At 38.6% G+C, this 15,860-nt stretch overlaps 1 protein-coding gene across 9 annotated transcripts in view; it reads left to right on the top strand.

The window, feature by feature from the left end:
• cadps (calcium dependent secretion activator) overlaps nt 1–15,860 on the top strand; it is a 112,027-nt gene that overhangs the window by 38,780 nt on the left and 57,387 nt on the right. For all 9 annotated transcript variants that reach the window (XM_023325066.1, XM_023325068.1, XM_023325065.1 and 6 more), the window contains exons 7-11: nt 4,199–4,310; nt 5,702–5,841; nt 11,098–11,164; nt 11,753–11,861; nt 11,950–12,162. In XM_023325066.1, the coding sequence (XP_023180834.1) occupies nt 4,199–4,310; nt 5,702–5,841; nt 11,098–11,164; nt 11,753–11,861; nt 11,950–12,162 (641 nt within the window). The remainder of the gene's footprint in view (nt 1–4,198; nt 4,311–5,701; nt 5,842–11,097; nt 11,165–11,752; nt 11,862–11,949; nt 12,163–15,860) is intronic.

Genomic DNA, 15,860 nt, shown 5'->3' with positions numbered 1-15,860 from the left:
TGGACAGGTCTTCATAGATTAGCAGTTATGCTTGATATCAATCATTTCTCCAATCTTACAATAGGAACATTGTAACATAACCCTGTGTGGAAGTGCCCTGGCTATAAACACTTTCACACCTCCACCCTGAACTTTCTGCTGTCTCCGTTGGTCTTTATGATTCTATTTGTTCACTAACAAACATTGGATTCCCTCAAAGGACAGCTGCAGTTGTTTTAATAAGATGATTTCCAAAGGTAACTGGACTCAATTTTCCTTAAGATTATTAAAGGAGCCTAAATAAAAATGCACACTTTTTAGATTTTGATTTGTAAAAGTGTTTGAAAATCTTGTGTCATTCTCCTTTCACATCAAAGTTATGCATTTTATTGTGTTGGTCTATAAAATTCTCCATCTATGTTTCTGGATGTGATGTGATAAAATGTAAAAAGGTTTTGCAAGAGACTACTGTACTGGTTATTAATGTAGCTCAGTGGACCTCATTCATCACATCTGCAATGTCCAAATTTAGATAAATCTATCCTTTCCTTAAAATAGCTTCCCCATTAATCTCAGATTCCAGAATCGTACAACTCAAGCTTTTAAAGAGCCACCCATGAAATATTCATATACAGTAATATAAGCTATTTTTATCCCCAAACGTCTTCTATTGATCCTGCTAATACAAGAGATAAATTTTGAGGAAGGGTTAAGACAGCGATGAGGACAGGATCTAGAAGAGAAAAGTCAGTGAACACTCTGTTAAGACAACCGCTTTACGCCAACTTAAATTACTGAATTGAAAGATGTAGCAAAATAGTTTGGATCTACGCTGCATTTAAGGTTCAGCCTTTGGAAAGTAAATGTTACAAACTTTGAATGACAGTTTCTTGACAGGCTGCATGATGGGTTGAGTGTTTCTATGTAAAGAGCATACATGCACTTGCATACACACAAATGAAGTCACACAAGATGGATGTTACCCTTCAGACTGCTGCTGGTTATTCACAAACATTAATTAAGCGTGCTCAGCCACCGTGCACTCAGGCTGACATTCAAATTACTGTTATGAATTAACATTGAACTTTGATGACTTGATAGAAGGGTTGATTTTTTTTTTGTATATACAGTACAACTGCAAGCAGATTTAGCATGCAGAGGAGTTGACCCATTTTGCAGGAGGAGCTCCAAGAACTGCTGTCACGTCCATTATTAGACCTTCCATTTAGCGACAAGGTCACCTTCATGCCAGAACGATATTTGCACGTGAAACCAACACAACTCACCACTGAGTCCCCGCTGTCTGTCAGCGGTCTCTCTGCTCCCTCTCTAATTTTCAAGAGCAGCAGCAGTTGATTATGAAAAATTTTGAGGGAGGAAAATTCTTTCTTTGGATAGAAATTAACATGTTAGAATCTTAATTTGTCCTTACAAGACAAGATTTTAAGCATTTAACCAAACTGTGAAGGCTGCAAAAGTTTAGAATTACAATACCGAAAGTTTAATATTGAATATTTAAAAAAGAATCTTGTCTCTTAAGCCCTCGTGGCTACAGTATTGCACATTTCAACTTGTTCTCTGTGTATTTCTGTGTTTTAAGTGGATCTGAGGAGCTAGTCTATTAGAAACTTTCTTTGTTACTACTCCATAATCCCTCAGGTATTGTGTTATGATTTTTTGTTTGTTTGTTCATTTTTAAAATGCTATTTATTCCAACTGACTCTAATAAAATAGGTTATGAGATTTCATTCAGGTCCCCCTGGAGCCAAAATATGTTGTCAATTTTTCTTTCTATGCACACTTTGTTACTAAAATCTGCATAGTTTCCTTCCTTCATATCCTAAAGTAGAGGCAGTCATTTTACTACAGTTGATTGTTCTGTCTGGTCCAGTGCTTAGAAATAGGATAAAAGTTTGGTTTAAGCAAACATTTTCAACAAAACATGAATATTGTTGGGTCATTTTGGTTAAAGAATGATCAGTCGATGTTAGTTATGATTGAAAAGGGAATTTCATTGGTGATGTTTGCATCAATACCAATATTAGCACTGAATCAGTTTTTGCTTTCGCCCAGTTACTGAAAAAAGTCACAGTTCTGTTTTGCAGCTCAACCAACACTTCCTGCAATTTCTCCTGTTAGTCTTTCTCCCTTCATCTGATTAAAATCTTGGAAATCAAAGGGAAACTTTAATTAATGGATAAAACCAGTAAAATAAAACTTTTGTGAAAAAAGAAATCACAACAAACACATTGATCTTGTGTTGCAGGCTTTGAACCAAGCCATTAAGAGTATGGCATTGATTACTAATTTTCAGAGAAAATGGCAAAATAGCAAACAAAAAACAATCAAATATGTATCCACATGGGATTTGACTCAAATCAATTTCCCAATACTTACCCAAATTTACGTTACCCAATCACTGCCTTTTTTGCTTCAGCTTATTTGTCTTCAGAGTTATATATTTGAATACATGAATATTTTACGTAAGAGCCCAATTTTAATGGCTGTGAATCAAATCCCGTTTGGATTAGTTGACAAATGAAAAATTACAGATTATGACTTCTGATCAAACCTAAATTATAGTGTGCAACCACCTGCTGGTTGATGACATTTAATGGAGTCACGACTCGCATAACGGTTTCCTTAGAGTAGGACATGAGTAGTAACTGTTTGTGAAAGCTAGTAGCAATGAACAGAAGTCTTACTGACAGGTTTTCAAAGTGTTTGATACATCCTCACTGTACCAACAAACAATGTGTAGCAGTACAACAAATCAGTCTACTGACCCATGCAAGGTGCAAAGAGAAATGCTGGGATAAAACATGGAGTGCATTCATAATAGAACCATAAATAAGAACAAATAAATGAAAAATTACACAGTTGTATTGCACATGTCCTTCAAAGAGGCGACATATTGATTAGAATTATAGAACTATTGTAAAAGCTGTTCTTGAGTCATCAGTGTGAGACCTCAGGACTCTGGTTGTGCGGCTCGAGGGCAGCAGCTTCAACACCCAGTGTGCCGGGTGTAGGCGTGCCCTCTTGAGGACAAGAACATTGCAATTTAAGCATTACCTGGATTTCTCAGTTGTTTTCCTGTTCTGCCAAAGTGTCCTTTTTGTATCCATATACAAATATAGGAATATAAAACTATAATAGAAATTACACAGTTATATTGCTATAACGAGACATTTCGGGCAAGAGGCGGGGTACACCCTGGACCATCACAGGGCGCTAATAAAGATGGGTTTTATAAATTATATTTTAGACATTATAGAGTAAAATCAAATGAAATTCCAGATTTGAATCATTTGTGAAAAATTAAAAGCAGAAAGCATAATGTTCTCAATTATAATTCTGGACCTTAGAAACTGGTTTGTATAAAGTACAATAACAGCACAGCAATTTGAATCACAGTTTTCATTATTATACAGTATATATGCAATACTTCAATCGCTAAGAACTGCCTCAATGGATTATTTATTCTGGAGTGGAGTGTTTGGATTATAAATAATCCAAACACTCCACCCACCTTGTCTGCTGGTGGTGGTGAGTGAATGGCAACCTTGCTTGTGTCAATCTACCCCAGGGCAGCTGTGGCTACATTGTAGCTCACCTCCTCAGTGTGTGTGAGAATGATCGAAAATAGTGTGAATGATTTAGAATCTTCGGACTTGATAAGATTCCATACAAGCGCAAGAACTGGAACTACTAGTCTTAGGAAGCCATATTGTTATTTTTCTGTGATCTATAAGAGTGTCTCATCTGTCATTATTACTGTGAGAAGTTCTGTTTATAAAAAATACAGTGTTGTTTCCCTGCTTCTTCTGAAAGCTGTTTATTTACAGTCAATGTCCTTCAGCCAACCCTTCAGCCCTGCAAGCCCCACTTTCCACACAAATGAATCCCATGTTTTGAAATCCAAGACCTGCTCATGAGTTATAAAAGCAGCAATAGTGCATTTCAAGAACAAACATTTGTGTGTTTTAAGCTGTTTAAATCTTTAACTGTCTTTCTCCTATGATAACAGAAATATGTTTCACATAAAAATCAAAAATTTGGAATGATATGCCCAAGCTTGTTGTAACTGTTGTAAATATTCAGGGGCAAACAATGGGATGAAGACTTACTTTTTTTATCGAGTGTTCAACAGATGAGATCACTGTGTTATACTGTCATGGAAAATAACCTCTTGAGTGTTTTCTGTTTTGTCTTTCAGCTGGGGAACCCAGGGGGACTTCACCACTACACACCCTTTGCCTGCTGTCAAGGTGAAACTGTTTACAGAGAGTACAGGCGTGCTGGCGCTGGAAGACAAAGAGCTGGGCCGGGTAATACCTCTGTTTACTGACAATTTTAGCAATTACAGAAGATCAAGGATCAGGCCAGTGATAACCAAAAATGAAAACAGACATGCAACAGTACGCTTAAAGTCTTGGAGTAAAAACACCATGGTTTCACAATAACAGACTATTTATGCAATAACTGACAACAAAGGTTTTCAGTACATTTATCAACCAGGAAGATGAGAGTCATTCATACAACTTCCAAAATATTCTCATAGATGCAGTTGGGTTAAGAACTGTTTTTTTTTTTTGGTATTACACAGAAACATAGTAATAAATAGTATCTTAGTTGGATAATTAGATGTTACTTGGTTCAGCTATCAGCTCAAGTAGACCCTGCAGTCGAATTTGTCAATGATTTGCTATGTCTATATTATCAGTTGTAATTTTAAAACAATGTTAGCTTAACCCGACTGATAAATGGTGCTGATGCCTTAACTGTCCATGTTTTTTGCTGCCAGAAATATTTTCAAACAGCCAAATTCATATTTCATTAAGCTTTCTTAAAGCAAGCTGAAAAGCATTGTGCAGTGACATGAGGGGAAGGGGCAGCTCTGTATTACTCCATGCTTCATTTTGCAGTGGAAAGACTCCTGTCCACGCTGTTTCATTTGGTTTCTTGTAACCAAGAGAAACATTTTCTCACCCAAACTGATTGGCAGTGCACAGCAGCAGCTAGTGATGGAGGGGAAGTACTGCATTACTCCATGATCAATTTATACGTATATGACGTGATATCTTTTTTTCTGCGAAGTGACAGAGTGCTCAGCAACAGGTAGAGGAGGGACAGCATTACTTTATGCTCCATAGAGAAATAGAAAGTTGTGGCCCATCATAGCTTTTACAAAGGAAAAATTCTGGATTCAAATATGTATTTTATTTAAATCTTATTTGACTCAATTTGATATAAATGTCATGAAGGAAAACAGAAATGTGTAAAACTACCTTGTATTGTCATGCCTAAAAGTGACAGGTACCTAACAGAGGTAGTTTTGCTGGCATGTGTTGGGCCAATGGCGCCTCAGATGTCCCTGTAGTGACAGTGACCTTGTCTGAGACAGAGTTCTTTGATCTCCTACTGCAAGAGAGTTGGCAGGAAAGCAGGCTTCCTCAAAGCTCTTTAAGTCAGCAAAGAGAGATTAGGCCTCCTCTTTTTCTTCTTCTTCTTCGAGGCAGAGAAACAGTGTTCTTCTGTTGCTTCACCGCATCGCAATTTAATATTTCACTAGAGGCAAACACACATAATCACCAGCCTTTGCAAAGACTAACGGTTGCTCCTGAATGCTGCACAGAAAGACAAAATAAAGACTCTCCAGCAGAAAATCAGATGAGATCAGTAATTATTTTTTTGCCATTTGTGGTGTCTTTGTATGCAGGTTGTCCTCCACCCAACACCTAACAGTCCCAAACAGTCAGAGCTCCATAAGATGACTGTGACAAAGGCTTGCCCTGACCAAGATCTTAAAATAAAGCTGGCTATTCGCATGGACAAACCACAGAACATGAAGCACTGCGGGTAAGAGAAAGTCAGCAGCTAAATAAGACACACAGGGATGTTCTTATGAGGATTTAATTTTCTGTGCCTTTCCTGTAAAACTCCAACCCTTCTCAGCTCCTTGGCCTCATTTCTTTTCACGTGCTGTGGAAAAATACTGTGAAGTATACAACTCCCCCTGGTGGTGGATGACAGTGTGTAGCTTATATATGGATATCTATCTATGTGTATGTTTGTTTTATTTATTTTTTTGTAAACAGAGCAAAATGCACAGAATTGGGGCCTGCCATGCAAAGCAATGGCAGGAACCTATTGCTATTCTCCCAAGAAAAGTTTCTTTATTATTATTGGGGCCTGCCATGCAAAGCAATGGCAGGAACCTATTACTCTACACCCAACAAGCGTCTCTTTAATATTATTATAATTCTTTATTTTTCTTCCGTAACCGTTAATGCGGCTCGTACCGCTGGGTGCACACCTACAAATGAGGTATCAAAACGTGCAGAAAATTCACGCCATTGGAGCTATTATTTTTGGTGGGATTTGGGCTTAACGTGGCGACATAATTCGCAAAAAACTGCGAAAAAAACCCCATTATAACTCAATGGGAAAAATCCTAGAAATACCCTATTTTTGAGGATTTGCTGTGTCGTCACAAATTCACCTAGAAATGCCATTCAAATTTCATTTTGTAGATACGTCTGTGATCTCTTCGAAAGTGAAGACGGCTCGTCGATACCAGTTACGGTTTGTCCACAATTTGCCTCTAAGCGACCCAAAGTTTCTCATTTTTGCTCAAGTTAGAGTGCGTTTCTGGCTGCTTAGAGTGAGAGATGAAGACAACTTTTTCAACCCAAATCATTTTTGAAATCGCCATCACGCCCACAAATATCGCACGATTAGTATCAAAATCGGTCCTGACATTGATACGCCTGTCTGCTCCGGTAAAATGTTTTCGAAATTTATCTAGACCGTACGGTTTTCTGTCACGGTGCTTCAGAGCAAAGTCATGCGACAGGATTTTCTGAGGCTGTCTGAGGCTCTCTCCCATGTATTTGAATAGAATTTCAGATCTGGGCACAACATTTCTTTCTCTCATCGCTGTAAATGTTCTGAGTGAGGTACAGATATGAATCTCGGGACTATCGCAGAAGACACATTGAACTGTCATACGCTGCAAACGCTTTTCGAATATGTATTACGGTTCCCGAACAAGAAGGATTTGTTTCCAATGCTTTTTTGTCAGTAAAATGTGTTTGCTCAAACACACAATTGTGTGTTTGAGAGCTCAGCGCTCAGAGCTCACACCTGCTGAGACCATTATTTACCATAGCAACGGAACTCAAGAGGCTATTGGCTGCTGATTTGGACTACAGATACGCATCGCTGTAGTTCTATCTATCCTCAGTTGAAACAGATCAGGACTGAGAACTGGCCTTTAGAACTACCTGCTGCTATGGGCTGTATATAACTGATTGAACTCAGTAACTGTTACACATGGGATTAGTTTGGAACTTTAAAATTAAGCATACTGAAAATTTCAAAATAAAAGCCTTGAATATTTTACATGACGTAATTGCTCTTTTTGGCCGTATATGACTTTTTCATCCAAAGCAATGTTACACATGGGATTAGTTTGGAACTTTAAAATGGAGCATAATAATAATTTCAAAATAAAAGCCTTGAATATTTTACATGACGTAATTGCTCTTATTGGCCGTATATGACTTTTTCATCCAAAGCAATGTTACACATGGGATTAGTTCGGAACTTTAAAATGGAGCATAATAATAATTTCAAAATAAAAGCCTTGAATATTTTTACATCAGGTAATTGCGCTTTTTGGCTTTATGTGACTTTTTTATCCAAAGCACTGTTACACAATGGAATAGTTTGGCCCTCTGAAATGAAGCATACTGAAAATTTCAAAATAAAAGCCTTGAATATTTTTACGTCATGTAATTGCTCTTTTTGGCCGTATATGACTTTTTCATCCAAAGCACTGTTACACATGGGATTTGTTCGGAACTTTAAAATGGAGCATAATAATAATTTCAAAATAAAAGCCTTGAATATTTTTACATCAGGTAATTGCGCTTTTTGGCTTTATGTGACTTTTTCATCCAAAGCACTGTTACACATGGGATTAGTTCGGAACTTTAAAATGGAGCATAATAATAATTTCAAAATAAAAGCCTTGCATATTTTTACATCAGGTAATTGCGCTTTTTGGCTTTATGTGACTTTTTTATCCAAAGCACTGTTACACATGGGATTCGTTCAGAACTTTAAAATGGAGCATACTGAAAATTTCAAAATAAAAGCCTTGAATAGTTTTTACATCATGCAATTGCTGTTTTTGGCTTTGTATGACTTTTTCATCCAAAGCACTGTTACACATGGGATTAGTTCGGAACTTTAAAATGAAGTTTAACAAAACTTCCAAAATAAAAGCCTTGACAAAAATTTTAAATCGTACTGAATGGTGCACGTCCGCCTCGCTTAACGTTCTTGCGGTTCTCCGCGTGCCATTGATTACGTTGCGGCGTTCTTTAGCGTCGATGCCGATTTGTGGCGTGACGACGCCGGGCCCGAACCCCACGGGCGCGCCTTGGCAGGCCCCGGCTAAATTTCTTCCGAAATTTTCTAGTTATTCTTTATTTTTCATCCGTAACCGTTAATGCGGCTCATACCGCTGCGTGCACACCTACAAAAGAGGTATCAAAACGTGCAGAAAATTCACGCCATTCCAGCTATTACTTTTGGTGGGATTCGGGATTAACATGGCGACATAATTCGCAAAAAACTACGAAAAAAACCCCATTATAACTCAATGGGAAAAATCCTAGAAATACCCTATTTTTGAGGATTTGCTGTGTCGTCACAAATTCACCTAGAAATGCCATTCAAATTTCATTTTGTAGATACGTCTGTGATCTCTTCGAAAGTGAAGACGGCTCGTCGATACCAGTTATGGTTTGTCCACAATTTGCCTCTAAGCGACCCAAAGTTTCTCATTTTTGCTCATATTAGAGTGACAGCCGACCTCGGTTCATATCTGGGCACAACATTTCTTTCTCTCATCACTGTAAATGCTCTGAGTGAGGTACAGATATGAATCTCGGGACTATCGCAGAAGACACATTGAACTGTCATACGCTTAAAACGCTTTTCGAATATGTATTACGGTTCCCGAACAAGAAGGATTTGTTTCCAATGCTTTTTTTCAGTAAAGTGTGTTTGCTCAAACACACTTGTGTGTTTGAGAGCTCACAGCTCAGAGCTCACACCTGCTGAGACCATTATTTGCCATAGCAACGGAACTCAAGAGGCTATTGGCTGCTGGTTAGGACTACGAATACGCATCGTTGTAGTTCTATCTATCCTCAGTTGAAACAGATCAGGACTGAGAACTGGCCTTTACAACTACTTGCTGCTTTGGGCTGTATATAACTGATTTAACTCAGTAACTGTTACACATGGGATTAGTTTTACACTTTAAAATTAAGCATATTGAAAATTTCACAATAAAAGCCCTGAATATTTTTACATGACGTAATTGCTCTTTTTTGGCTTTATTTGACTTTTTCATCCAAAGCACTGTTACACATGGTATTAGTTTGGCCCTTTAAAATGAAGCTTAACAAAAATTTCAAAATAAAAGCCTTGAATATTTTTACATCAGCTACTTGTGTTTTGAGCATTATATAACTATTTTAACCGAAGGACTATTACGCATGGGATTAGTTTGGCCCTTTGAAATGAAGCATCCTGCAAATTTCAAAATAAAAGCCTTGAATATTTTTACATGACGTAATTGCTCTTTTTGGCTTTATTTGACTTTTTCATCCAAAGCACTGTTACACATGGTATTAGTTTGGCCCTTTGAAATGAATATTAACAAAAATTTCAAAATTAAAGCCTTGAATATTTTTACATCATGTAATTGCTCTTTTTGGCTTTATTTGACTTTTTCATCCAAAGCACTGTTACACGTGGTATTAGTTTGGCCCTTTGAAATGAAGCTTAACAAAAGTTTCAAAATAAAAGCCTTGAATATTTTTACATGACGTAATTGCTCTTTTTGGCTTTATTTGACTTTTTCATCCAAAGCACTCTTACACGTGGTATTAGTTCAGAACTTTAAAATGAAGCATACTGAAAATTTCAAAATAAAAGCCTTGAATATTTTACATGAAGTAATTGCTCTTTTTGGCCGTATATGACTTTTTCATCCAAAGCAATGTTACACATGGGATTAGTTCGGAACTTTAAAATGGAGCATAATAATAATTTCAAAATAAAAGCCTTGAATATTTTTACATCAGGTAATTGCTGTTTTTGGCTTTATTTGACGTTTTCATCCAAAGCACTGTTACACATGGGATTACTTTGGAACTTTGAAATGAAGCATACTGAAAATTTCAAAATAAAAGCCTTGAATATTTTTACATCAGGTAATTGCTGTTTTTGGCTTTATATGACTTTTTCATCCAAAGCACTGTTACACATGGGATTAGTTTGGAACTTTAAAATGGAGCATAATAATAATTTCAAAATAAAAGCCTTGAATATTTTTACATCAGGTAATTGCTCTTTTTGGCTTTATTTGACTTTTTCATCCAAAGCACTGTTACACGTGGTATTAGTTTGGCCCTTTGAAATGAAGCATTCTGAAAATTTCAAAATAAAAGCCTTGAATAATTTTACATGACGTAATTGCTCTTTTTGGCTTTATTTGACTTTTTCATCCAAAGCACTGTTACACGTGGTATTAGTTTGGCCCTTTGAAATGAAGCATACTGAAAATTTCAAAATAAAAGCCTTGAATATTTTTACATCAGCTACTTGTGTTTTGAGCATTATATAACTATTTTAACCCAAGGACTATTACGCATGGGATTAGTTTGGCCCTTTGAAATGAAGGTTAACAAAACTTCCAAAATAAAAGCCTTGACAACATTTTAAATCGTACCGAACGGTGCACGTCCGCCTCGCTTAACGTTCTTGCGGTTCTCCGCGTGCCACTGATCACGTCGCGGCGTCCTTTGGCGTCGACGCCGATTTGTGGCGCGACGACGCCGGGCCCATGCCCGACGGGCGCGCCTTGGCAGGCCCCGGCTAAATTTCTTCCGAAATTTTCTAGTTTTTATCACTATCCATTTTTTTCATTTTTTGTTATTCAGATTTGTTGTATTAAAGGTATATGTTAAAAGGCTTGTTCAAAGTTCAAAGTGTGTTCTGATCTGTCATCACCTACGTTTACTGCTGCCACAGGTATCTATGGGCTTTTGGGAAGAACGTGTGGAAACGCTGGAAGAAACGTTTCTTTGTGCTTGTGCAGGTGGGCTCTTTCTGAAAAATTATGTTTAGTCAACCTGATGGTCATTACTGAAGCTGTTATCATTTGTCGTATATACACTGTATATTGCTTTTCTGAGTGTAGATTTGAGTAAGTTTAGGAGAGATACTATTTTCTTGTAGCTATATCCTGAACTATGAACATCATCAGACCTATGTCTAACTTGAATGGCATGTTCACTGTCTTTCCCCTTTTGAGGAGTAACTAAAAGAAATAGGCCTCTGTGTTATGCCATATTTGTACCACAGAATCAGGAAGATATGGATTAATAATTAGTTCTTTGACATTTTGATCTAACTAACATAAAATGTTAAATAAATCAATTCTTTCCATTTATATTTTAGGATTTTGTGGGATAACAAAAAAATAAATGTTTTACAAGTTGGATTTTCAACATTTTTGCAATATAAGATCATGAAACTATAGAAAACAAATTTAAGTTTTGGATTTATAAATTGGTTATAATTAATGTCAAAATCATTCTTGATGTTGTTACCCAGCGTGTAAACAGCAATAAAAATTAACCTGTTTTTTGTCTGCTTAATGTGAGCTCTTTAACTTTGTCTCTAGGTGAGTCAGTATACCTTTGCCATGTGCAGCTACAGAGAGAAAAAATCTGAACCACAGGAGCTTCTGCAGCTGGATGGGTATACTGTGGACTACAGTGACCCCCAACCTGGTAAGAATGCACAGGGGAAAATAGAATAAAACTGCAAGCAAACATACAGGTATTTTATACATTTTTAATGTTCTTTGACTTCTCAAAGGCCTGGATGGAGGCAGGGCTTTCTTCAACGCCGTGAAGGAGGGCGACACTGTGATCTTTGCCAGTGACGACGAGCAGGACCGCATCCTATGGGTCCAGGCCATGTACCGTGCTACTGGCCAGTCCCACAAGCCCGTCCCACCCACTCAGGTCCAGAAACTAAACTCCAAAGGGGGGGCTTCAGCCCAAATGGATGCTCCCATTTCTCAGTTCTGTAAGTAACCCATTGCGCAAAATATTTGGTTAGGCAGAAAGCAGTTTCCAATGCTCTAACCCATAAATGTGTCACACCATGTGCTCCCCACCCCTCCTGCAGCTACAAAACATTCCCGTAGAGCTAACACACAAGCACGCGCACAAATGCATTGATCTCTCACGGGTTTTCCTCCAGCATCTGATGGACTTCCACTCATTGTCACCACTCCCTCCGTGTTTAACGGCGCACCTCCATGCTACTCCATCAGTCGGTTCATTAGGAACAACCAACCTGAAAGAGAAGTCAGCATCCAGATGCTATGGCTATGACCTGTAGAGTCATCACACATAGGATTCAAACATTCAGACCAGCGGCCTGGTTAAATCAAGTTTTTTCCAGACATGAAATAAATTCTAATAAATCTGTGACTGTACTTGTATTCCTACGCGGTCTCCAGATCAGGTAGCAAAGGGAAGGTAAGGCTGTATTAACAGTGTGCCGTCTGTACCAACTTTTGTTTTAAATGTCTCTTGTGTCCTCCCAACCCTCACCCCAATTTGAGAAGGTAATCGATTTTAACAGCAGCAATTTCCTTCCCTGAAATAGATTACAGCTTACTCAGGTTGGTTTTGACCCTTGCACTCATTGCTTTCTTATCATTCTAACCCACAATAACCGCACTAAACAGACCTCCTACCTATCAGAATTAATGATACATATTAACAATTCCCCAATAATAGATCCTGCTATTCAGAAAGAAAAAAACTTTTTGTGTGCATCATTCTTTTTCAAATGTATTAAATACAATTTTTATCAAGAGGAAATGCAGAAAAATAATTGGCTAAGTTTTGCACTAATATTAGTAGTAACAATAAAAAAACATGCTTATTCCAATGTTTTCGACTTTATAAGACGCAAAATAGTTAAGTTACACAAGATCCTGTCACGTAAGATTCTCTGTTGTTTCTCCATTGTTTATTTTTCGTCCAGTACGTGATCCTTGTTGTGGTTAGTTGATTCCTCTGCTGCCAGCTGTCTGCCATTCAAAAAGCCTCCTCACAGCGGCACAGACTCCCCTCCTTCCCAAAACATTGTGGCAACACCACCACGCGTACATGTTTCACCCCCTGGTGGTCTTGAATGGCACTGGGACCATTTTACATGCACAACCCTCCTTACCCTGCTGCAGTGGACACCTAAATAAAGAAGTGAGAGTCTTATGAAGACTCCACAATTTGTATTTATCAATTTTCTGGTGCACATTGCACATCAAAGTTTATCTGTAGAAAAGGGAAATGTTTGTTTTCTTAATCTAATTTTGACAAAATATTTACATCTTTTTACCACAATGGCATAACACAGTGTGAAGGTTATCCTGCAATAGTCAGCCCCGCCCACTCCTCACTACTACCCAGGGCTGCCTACTGACCAGTTCTCTGTCTAACAGGTCCGGAAAATCTCTGAGACCTGGGTATTACCCTAAAAGTACTCTATAAGAGATAATCTATTTAAACTGGTGGCGAAAGTGATTCGTCTAGCTCTAACTACCTCCAATCCAGAAGTTATGACCCTTTACAGTTAAGAAACAATCAGCTGAGTAGCCCTCACAGCTGCATAATTCCAATAACCACTTCTGTTAACGGTAGCCCACTTTCTAAATCATAACTTGCACTTGGAACCGGCTAGATTATGTTTAGTGACTTAGATGTAAGTCCCAGGGTCATTATTTATTCTCACCAAAGGAAATTATGAAGCCTCCTATTTACTGGAATCATGTACATTAGTTTTCCCTTAATTAAAAGAACTGAACGAAGATTAAATGACTCTATTAATTCCAATGTCCACCAACCTCTTTAGAATTTTATAGTATAAATTTATTAAGCAAGCTTAAGCAGGGATATGCGACATACAAATCAATAATCAATCGTAAATAATTCAAAAACAGTGTAATAAAATTTACATGTACAATCATACTACCCTGTCCTCTTTTCCCTGACTAAAGTCGCAAGTTCTGAGATGGAATTTCAATGAGCAGATTCAACTCATACCCAGACGATGGTGGATCTTTGGCAACAGGAATTTCTAGCATCCTTGGTTGAGGTCTTTGCCTTGTGTGGAAAAAACCCTCTTTAGAAAAGAAACAAAGCAGAACGGGTCCGAATCCTTTGGCAAAACCCAGTTCCTCATCCCTGAGGGAGCTTTGTCCTTCCTCCAAGTCTTGTTGCAGAGTTTGTAATTGCTGGGCTGAGACGAGACCGACGATCGAATGAAGAACCAGGGATGGGGCGATGGAACCCAGTCCTTCCTTGGCGGTGTGAAGTCCGAACTCTCCCGTGGTTCTGAAGTGCGGTCCGTGGCTCAATCTGCTTCAGCAAGTTGTCTCTCCTTCTGCGCCGTCGGACTGGGAACAACTGGTTCCTCTTCTCAGCCCCTTTTTATGCATCTCTCCACCATGTGTGTGTATGGGGAGGTTTGGCCTACGTGACTTTCTCCACATCTGCTGTTTCTCATGAAAAAGTCCTCACATTGCCCAATCTATTTCTGCTGACCATGGTGGAAAGTCCCGTACTTCCCCTTTCTCCGTTGCTTCAGCCAAACTCAACACTCCAACCATCCTGTGCGCTCTGACCATCTGTTCAGAACTGCTTGCGACATTTCCTGTTTCAGGACTGTGCTGTATTCCTCTCTTTTTCTATAACCCACTATTATGTATTATAGCTCATTAAACACATTAAATCTGTTGTTAAACCTGTTTGAATTAATTTCAAATGATTACAACTTCACATCATCACAAGTTTGATCCTTAGTTAACAATCAATCACATCTCTTACTTATTATAATTCATCAACCATAATCTTTCCACAGTTAATTCATTACAGAAATCATTACAGATCACATTTCAGATAATACATTTCAGAAGGTTATTATGTGATTACTTGTATTCATTTTACTATTCCTTCATATTCAATTTAATTAGCTTTTAATCAAACTACAAGATTACTTATTTTCTCTCAGGCCTCTATGCACCTTTTCTGCATGCACCCGGAAAGATCTCACACCCCATGCCAGTTTTCTTGACACCCCCTCCATGAGATCGGACGGTGCTTCGCAGAAAACACAGAGTCCAAAGTCAAAAGAGATCAAGTCCATCATCACAAGTGATAGTGAGGATGTCCCGCTCATAGCAGGTAACCGGAGACAATGAAGGTGTCCAGGAATCCACAACCGCATACTCCGACAGATTGGATGGCGGAGAAAGCCAACGTTCTGCGCCCAAATCGTTGTCAAGTGTAGAGTCACCTGAGACGGAAAGGGTGGAACGTTCCAGCGGAGGCGGCAGAGGCGAAGGCAAGTCCATGCCGAAGTCGGGCAGCGTTGATGGATTGTTGCAGTAGTCGTCCAACTCTGCCAGCAGATTCTGGAAATCCATATCACTTGGTGATGGAGATGAAGGGGAAAGGGTATCCTCATTCTGGCATGCTTGGGGAGATGAACTGAGGTTCTCAGTTTGGGTACCTCTCTCGTTAGTCGCACTGCTGGCTTGGCATCCGACGTCGATAAACAAATCCGGAGACACGGGACGTGTAGGCGGAAGATAATCGCCCACCGCCACAATTCGGCCATCCAACAGATGTAAAGTTGGGAGGCATTGCCGAGTAAGTTGGTGTTCCCACAACTTATGAATTACGGGCAGCCGTAGCCCCGTATACAATGGA

The sequence above is a fragment of the Xiphophorus maculatus genome, chromosome 20 (genome assembly GCF_002775205.1).
Source record: "Xiphophorus maculatus strain JP 163 A chromosome 20, X_maculatus-5.0-male, whole genome shotgun sequence".
Lineage (NCBI taxonomy): Eukaryota > Metazoa > Chordata > Actinopteri > Cyprinodontiformes > Poeciliidae > Xiphophorus > Xiphophorus maculatus.
This window is presented reverse-complemented; position numbering and strand designations above follow the sequence as displayed.